The sequence below is a fragment of the Triticum dicoccoides genome, chromosome 3A, assembly GCF_002162155.2.
Source record: "Triticum dicoccoides isolate Atlit2015 ecotype Zavitan chromosome 3A, WEW_v2.0, whole genome shotgun sequence".
In the NCBI taxonomy this organism is placed as follows: domain Eukaryota; kingdom Viridiplantae; phylum Streptophyta; class Magnoliopsida; order Poales; family Poaceae; genus Triticum; species Triticum dicoccoides.
In genome coordinates this window covers 558,874,327-558,882,404 of record NC_041384.1, presented here as the reverse complement: position 1 = coordinate 558,882,404, position 8,078 = coordinate 558,874,327, and the positions used below count along the sequence as shown (strand labels likewise).

Below are 8,078 nucleotides of genomic sequence, written 5' to 3'. Positions count from 1 at the left end.
ATCAACATTCTGAGATATGTTTTAACTCAAGTTACATCTTTGCTTGAGACAAAAGAAGGATTCAATTTTGTTGTCGATGTCACCAATAATCAAGAAAAACATATTTCATCGGCAACTCTTGGAGAGAGTTCTTATATGTGTACAACATGCATCTGAGATTTCATAAGGAGATGGACCTCACTTTGTGTGTTAAAAGTGATGTCGGTTATGTAAATTATTTTGTTTGTGCGTTTATTTGCACTGATGGCGACTTTTGGTACCTAGTGTATGTAATCTGTTGTCTGGTTATGCTTTATTATCACGGGTGGCGAACTTTAATGCCCAGTAAATATACTATGACGTAATTTCTTTATTGTATAGTCTAAATTTATTCTTAATTACTATAAGCCTCTATGGAGGCCAATGGGTCAAAACGTTATCTCTGTCATCAGTATAAAAAAATTTAAGAGAAACAAAACGAGCAACCAATATCTTGCTATATATGGGCCGAAATGAGTATTGGGCCCATATTGGACTTCATGGGCCCAGGTATGGCCTCCTCCACTAAAACCCTAACAAACCCCTCACCCCTCACCCCTCGTCGCCGAAACCCTTCATCGCCCCCGCCCCCGCCCCCGCCGCCAAACACCCATCGCCATGCGGCCACCGAGAGGCGGCGGAGGTTTCCGCGGACGCGGCGGCGACCGAGGTGGCCGCCTCGCTGGAGGCGGCCGCTTCGCTGGAGGCGGCCGCGGCGGCGGCGGCAGGGGCCGCTTCGGTGGAGGCGGCGGCGGGTTCCGCGACGAGGGCCCTCCTGCCGAGGTCGTCGGTGCGTGGTTTCTTTCAAGTCCTAACTGTCCGAGCCCTTTCTTTTCGAGGCTCCGGTGAGTTTGATGTCTCTTGTTTTTTGTTTGTTTATTATGCAGAGGTGTCGACGTTCGTGCACGCCTGCGAGGGGGACGCGGTAACGAAGCTGACGAACGAGAAGGTGCCCTACTTCAACGCGCCCATATACCTCCAGAACAAGACCCAGATCGGCAAAGTCGACGAGATCTTCGGCCCCATCAACGAATCAGTAACCGCTTACTTCCCCTCATCAGCAATATAGTGCCTGCAAAGTTTTGACCAACTGGTCCATCTGTTGTTAGGCAGGATTTTTTGCTCGGTTGAAGCTAGCAGTTTACCACTTCAAATTTAGAGTCTTGAATCTCAAGGCATGTGAGAACTGAGTTTGGTTCTCCATTTAGTACAGTTGAAAATGTTTGTTTTGGCTGTGTGGCAATGCCGTAGCGTGTTTGATAATTAGGTGCAACTTTTAAGATGACTGAATGCCTTGCCTGATTGTTTTTTTTACCTCTGTTGTTATCATTGCTCTAAATTTTAGGTCTGCTCACGCTGCATATCTTATAAGTTTTGTATTGTCTGTAGTATTTCTCGGTCAAGATGTTCGAGGGAGTCATTGCAACATCTTACAATGAAGGTGACAAGTTCTTCATTGACCCCATGAAGCTGCTGCCCCTCTCACGCTTCCTGCCACAGCCAAAGTAATGATCTGTTTACTTGTCATTTCTTTTGCATTATTTACTCTTCAGTCTTGAATATGGAACTTAGCAACATGTCTTTTCATGGCTAACTCTTATTCAGTTCGTAGTGTATTGATAAGTTTGAACTGACTACGTTCTTCAAACTTGAAACCAGCAGTGTCAAAACTCTTGCAGACAGTCTCTGTGAAAGAGGTTATAGGATTTTCCTAAGTCAAAACTTTGTTAAGTTTGACTAGCATTAGTATGAAACGAAGGGAGTACCATTAGTGTACCACTAGTTACAGCTTGGTAACTTGTTAGTTGTTTGATAGTCTTTTGCTTTGCTTGTTGTATGCAGGGGCTCGACTCCAAGAGGTGGTGGTCGCGGTGGAAGAGGTGGTGGTCGTGGTGGATTTGGTGGCCGTGGTGGATTCCGTGGAAGAGGTGCACCAAGGGGTCGCGGACCTCCCAGGGGTGGAGGGCGTGGTTTCAGAGGACGAGGCAGATTCTAGGATGTAGTTTTAAGTTTGCTCTTTGTTGAAACATGATGCTCTACATTATCTGTTCAGCTGGAAACATTATGCTAAGTCAGCTGTGAGCGCACTTTGTGTGGGAGTTGATTCAATATTTGTATGAATAAAATGTTGTCAAGTGTTGAGTTAATGTTGGTGTATCAGAATTACTTGTAGAGGTGCTTATATAGTGATAACATTATCTGATTAGTATGCCGCAATTTGGTGATGCGATATCAGTGTGTGTGTACAAGTAGTTTTACATGCTGTCCTGATGCGCCGGCCTGGTTGCCTTCTGTGCAATCATCATCAACGGAGCCGTCGTCATCATCTAAGTGTGGCGTGTGATTTTAAGACAGCAACAATTTTATGAGTGACATCTAATATCTGTGATCCACCACAAAGACAACAACAATCTGGACTGGTATTCTGTGACATCTAATATCAGGGCCTTCAATTTGTTTTCCCGTGGCGCGTAAAACTACCTAATGGAGCCGTCGTCATCATTTAATTTTTCCTCGGGGAAAGCACCAGTGTCCAGTCCTTGCGATTGAACTGCCATCTTCAGTGTGTGATTACAAGTAGTTTTACATTGCATCTGGGAAGTTACATCCTTGTCATGTTTAGACAAAAATGAGCCTGATATCGACAAATATATTTCCAGTCATAGTCATTAAAACGAGTCTAGTAAATTGATTCTTCCGTTGAAAGAGCTACACGATAATTGTTTGCAGGATCAACGAGGAGCCAGCGGCAGATTCATCTTAGGTGATATCTTCTTATATGTGGATCCACCAGACACACTTTGTCAGCATCTTTAGGATCAACAAAATCTTCTGGTTGCATCATATACAACTCTTCTTTAATAACTCCATTAAAGAATGCATTTTTGGCGTCCATTTTCCAGATTTCATAATCATAAAATGTTGCAATTACTAACATGGTTCAAACAGATTTAAGCATCGCTACGGGTGAGAAAGTCTCATCGTAGTCAACCCCTTGAATTTGTCGAAAACCTTTTGCGACAAGTCGAGCTTTGTAGAAATCTCTCCCACAATATCATTACGGGTGAGAAAGTTCAAGTTTATAATTTTCTCATCCATTGAGCAGTGTTACACAAATGATATTCCTTTTGTATAAACCTCTCTCACAATATTTTTTTTAACTTTCTCCAACCGAGGACTTGAACTTATAATAACAACAAAATTGGACCTTGACTTTTAATTCATTTTCTCGTATTAAACACACACCATGTAGGACATGAACTTTTTCCATTTTTACAATTTAATTTTTTATTTTCTTTTTAAAATCAAATTTCTCCTAAATAATAACTGAACTTCCTCGTGGATTGAGATAATTATTTAAAAAGCAAAAAAACAATTTATTTTGTGTGTTTTCAAACATAGAAATACAAGGTGAACCTCTCTCGCAAGAATTTTTCAACTTCCCCAGACAGAGCACTTGAACTTCTTTCAACAAACATTTTTAAGTTTTTATTTTTCTATACTTTTATTCTCACCTGAAATGCATTCCTTATAGTATTTGAACTTCTCGTTGTTTTCACGACGTCATTTTTTGCCATTTTAAAACATGTATTTGGAGGTCGGACGTCCCGCAATATAAATTCTAAACCGTGCACGGAGGTGCATGTGAACTTCTTGTAACAAATATGAGTTTTTTATACACTTCGAACTTCTATATTATTTTAATTTCAATTTCTTAGTCATATTCTTAGAAAGGAAATAGTTTTTTTTAAATAAGCATCAAACATTTTTTTTGTAAATTGAACTTCATAGTTTTATTTTTCTTAGAAACGGTAATAATTTGAGTTTCCCGTATACATCGAACTCCTCCTATATTTTAATTTGAACTTCCTCATTTTGATTCTTTAGTAACAAAGAAAATCTGAGTTTTTATAAACATCAAACTTCTCTATTTTGTAATTTGGACTTCTTGGTTTATTTCTTTTAGCATTAAAATACCTTAGTTTTGTCATAAATATTGGACCTCCTCCACATTTTTAAAATTTTGATTTATTTATAAAAACATAGACACAAACGGGAGAGAGAATTATGTGTGCATAAAGTGGATAGCAATTTCCAACTTTCCATCATCGGGCACTTGAACTTGTAGCAAGAAATGTTTTTCATCTTATGAGTTGGTTTTGAAAATGCCAAAATGGCATTGGTTTTTGTTTCTTATTCGCACATGTAAATCTTAGGTTTTAATAAACTCCAAACTTCCATGTTATTTTAATTCGAATCTCACGTTGGTTTTATTTTCTATAGCGGTTAGAATCCAAGTTTTTAATAAACATTGGACCGCTCCATTACTTTAATTTGAACTTCTAGGTTTCTTTTATAAACGGGGAAATCCATTTTCTAAACTTTTTTTGTTATTTAATTTGATATTTCATTGTGGAAAATTGTTGAACAGGAGGAACTTTTTGAACTTTCCTGGGCTGTGCACTTTAACTTCTAGCAACAAAATTTTTAGACTTCACCTTCTTATTCATATTTTCTCATATGAAACACACACCATGTAGTACGTGAACTTCCGTCTGTTGTCAATTTGAACTTCTCTCTATTCACTTTAGTAATGAAAAAAATCTGAGTTTTTTATAGACATTGAACTACTCTAACGTTTTTTCAACTTCTTTGTGTGCTTTTTAGAAATGTGAAAATTGGAGGTTTTTAGAAACATCAATTCAAACTTCTTCGTTATTTGAAATTGAACTTATTGGTTTTATTCTTTAGTAACTAGAAAAATCTGATTTTTTTCAAATAAATATCAAACTGCTCCACTTTTTCCAATTGAACTTTTTTGGTTTTATCCTCTAGTAACGTGAAAACCTCAGTTTTTTATATACATTGAACTACTCCGTTTTTTAAATTGAACTTCTTGGTTTTAATCTTTAGCATTGGGGAAAATATGAGTTTCTATAAATTTTAAACATCTTTGTGTTTTTAATTTGAACTTCTTGGTTTATTACTTAGTAACAGAGGAAATCCTTGTGTTATAATAAACATCGAACCGCCCTGTTATTTAATTTTGAACTTCTAAGTTTTTTTAGAAACGAGGAACATCCTTTTCCTTGTAATTTTTTTGAATTATTTCTTTTCTGTTTTAATCTGCCCTTCTTTGTTTTTCTGGAGATCAAAAAAATATATTTTTAGTACATAGAACAACCTTATTTTAATTTGAATTTTTGTTATATTGTTTAAAAACTATAATCTTTTTTGATCGGTGCACTACTTTTTTCACAGTGATTTTATTTTTGTCGACCTGCTTTTAATATAGAGCATGTTTGCTTATAACTACAGCGGAGGCTTTTTTAACATATATGTCCTTGAATGGTACTCTGTACATATAAAAGATCCGAAAAAGATAAGTTGCTACGACACATGATAACTAACACAAAATTTTTGTTTCATAGATAAAACACATTCACATGAATGAATATTTGATTCACAGTTTCCATTTTTGAACCCGATACTTTCTTGTACACTGTCTACATTTTTGTTGGGGGAATACAATAATCAGCGTCGTGCTTTTCCCCTTGAACCTTTATCCTATATCTATCTGAACTTCTTCCATGTTTCATCATTGTGCTCTTTGTTCTTTGTTACACATACACCAGAGAAGCTTTCAGTGTGACATTTTGCTGCAAAATCCATTCAACAGTCATATGCATTACAAACTCTAGGAAATCATAGAATGAAAAAGAACAATGTTGAGTAAAATCTTCATACAACATCATAATGAGCCCGTGTCAGTGGTGGTGAGTGGAGGTGGTTAGCTGCTGCAGCGGGGAGGAAGCACAGACGAGAGGGTCCAGTGGCACGAATAGAATGTATGAACTTCCAGGGACCACAACCTATGAAACATGTTGAGCGGATATTTTTTTCAAACACCACACGCTTTTTCTTGATCAGTATGTAAAGCACTACGCGATTTTTTCCACGAACAGAATGTATGAACTTCCAGGAACTAGAAAGATTTTTCAAAACTTTTCTCAGTTGAATTTTGCAATCTTGAGAACATGAACTTCAGAACACACGCTATAACATAAATCAATCAAAATACAGTGATTCATCAAAAGTAGAATAGTACCCGCACTGTACATAAAATCAAGAAATGGAGAGGACGGTTTTTATTCATGGTTGCGCTCGGCACTGCGCGGGAGGAGGAGTCTCGAGATGACGTGGGAGGTAGGTCGCCGGCGGCTGTGAAGCACAAGGGGGGGGGGGAGGAGGAGGCACCTCCGAGATCCAACGATGGCAGTGGATGGTAGTCGGAGCCCGAGACCGCGTAGAGCTCGGGACGAGGAGCCTCCGCATGGTGTTGGATGAGCGGCGGTGTATGTTTTATTAGAACTTCTTGATGTATTTTTTTAGAAATGTGAAAATTGGACTTTTGTTAGAAACATCAAACTTCTTCATTGTTTCGAATTGAACTTGTTGGTTTTATTCTTTAGTAACCAGAAAAATCTGTTTTTCCAAATAAATATCAAATTGCTCCGCTTTTTCAAATTGAACTTCTTGCTTTTATTCTCTATTAACGAGATAACCTGAGTGTTATTATATACATTGAATTACTCTTTTTTTAAAATTGAACTTTCTTGATTTTAATCTTTAGTATTGGGGAAATCTATGTCTTCTAGGTTTCTTTAGAAATGGAAAAACTATTTTTATAAACTTTTTTAACTTCCCAATTTATGTAATATGAGCTTATTTGTTTTGTACTAAATATTTGAACTTCCCCATTATTTAAATTTGAACCTTTGTTTTTTAGAAATAAGAGAAAACCCATTTGCTTATTACACTTTTTTAAACTATTCCTAAACTACAACCTTGTACAAGCACCAACAGCGCCACATCACGCATCTTTTTATTCAACTGCTGAGTAAATTTCTAGCTTTTTATTTATATACAGTAAATTGTACACATATTACTGAACAAACAGAATTATTGTCAGCGAATCGTCTCACAAATGAAACTCAAGTCAGATGCTCAAACATAAAGAAACAATCAAGAATTTAGTCTATGACGCAAACCTTTAAACAGAGCAAAAAATTGGTTGGTGGATTTTGGACAAAGCGATGCTCTTTTACCCCCACTAGGTGTTCTCTATATAAAACCAAAAGGATCTTATCCTTTGAGCAACCACTTGCAATCTCCAACTCACCATTTTCTTTTTCGTCTTCTTCAGTGTGTGCCCATATCCCAAGATCTAGTAGCGCTAGCAACTTCGTTTGTGTAAAATAAAAGCACAACCAAATGTCAGTAGTTTGGCCTTCAGAGCGGATTTGGCTACAGTGCATTGAAAAAGCTCTCCGAATGTACTAAAAATATATCTTTGAACCTTGTTTCCCCATTATCTCTGAATTGCCTTCCGCCTAAAAAATTTTGTGTGATTTTCTTGTGCAAAATAGGACGAGCTGGTGCGTCATGCTGGTGAAGCACCCAAGAGGAATTAGCACTCCACGATGTTTATGCATTTTGGAGAAGAAAACTCATGTTTTCCAATATCGAAGGACTTGTGAAAATGAACCAACATATCACAACACCAACTTTTTTGCATCTGCAAGTACGTCTGAACTTCATACAAGAAAACCACTTAGAAAATGGACCTTGGGGGCGTCATGTGCTAGGCAGCCAATGGTGGCCACCAGGATGATGAAGATGGCCACCGGAGATGATTCCCCCCTCCGGCAGGGTGCCGGAATAGGGTCTAGATTGGTTTTCGGTGGCTACAGGGGCCTACGGCAGTGGAACTTCTGATCTAGGGTTATTTCTGATGGTTTCTCTATTTATAGGACTTTTGGCGTTGGTTTCACGCAAAATGGGCCCCGGTGTCTTGTGCCCTACTCCTTCACCGTATGGTCCTTCCACGAAGCTGCGGGGGTCCCTTTTGTTCCAAAAAATTGTCAAAATGTTTTAGCTCATTTGGAGAACTTTCATTTCTTCACAAAAACAACACCACGATAGTTCTGCTGAAAACAACATCAGTTCAGGTTAGTTCCATGCAAATCATACCAAAACCATATAAAATTGTTGTAAAC

The 8,078-nt window shown here is 37.9% G+C and overlaps 1 protein-coding gene across 1 annotated transcript; it reads left to right on the top strand.

Annotated features, from left to right (window-relative positions):
• The first annotated feature begins 596 nt into the window (after positions 1 to 596).
• Positions 597 to 2,235, top strand: LOC119269176 (putative H/ACA ribonucleoprotein complex subunit 1-like protein 1). Its single transcript, XM_037550955.1, has 4 exons — positions 597 to 808; positions 906 to 1,054; positions 1,408 to 1,523; positions 1,861 to 2,235. The coding sequence occupies exons 1-4, from the start codon at positions 637 to 639 to the stop codon at positions 2,012 to 2,014; spliced, it is 591 nt and encodes a 196-aa protein (XP_037406852.1). The 5' UTR covers positions 597 to 636; the 3' UTR covers positions 2,015 to 2,235.
• Positions 2,236 to 8,078: the final 5,843 nt, after the last annotated feature.

Bases quoted from the DNA above. Each gene is read 5' to 3' on its own strand.
- LOC119269176 (XM_037550955.1), top strand. From the start codon at position 637: ATGCGGCCACCGAGAGGCGGCGGAGGTTTCCGCGGACGCGGCGGCGAC. The intron at 809-905 runs GTGCGTGGTTTC...TTTATTATGCAG, and splicing joins CCCTCCTGCCGAGGTCGTCG to AGGTGTCGACGTTCGTGCAC. The intron at 1,524-1,860 runs GTAATGATCTGT...TGTTGTATGCAG, and splicing joins CGCTTCCTGCCACAGCCAAA to GGGCTCGACTCCAAGAGGTG.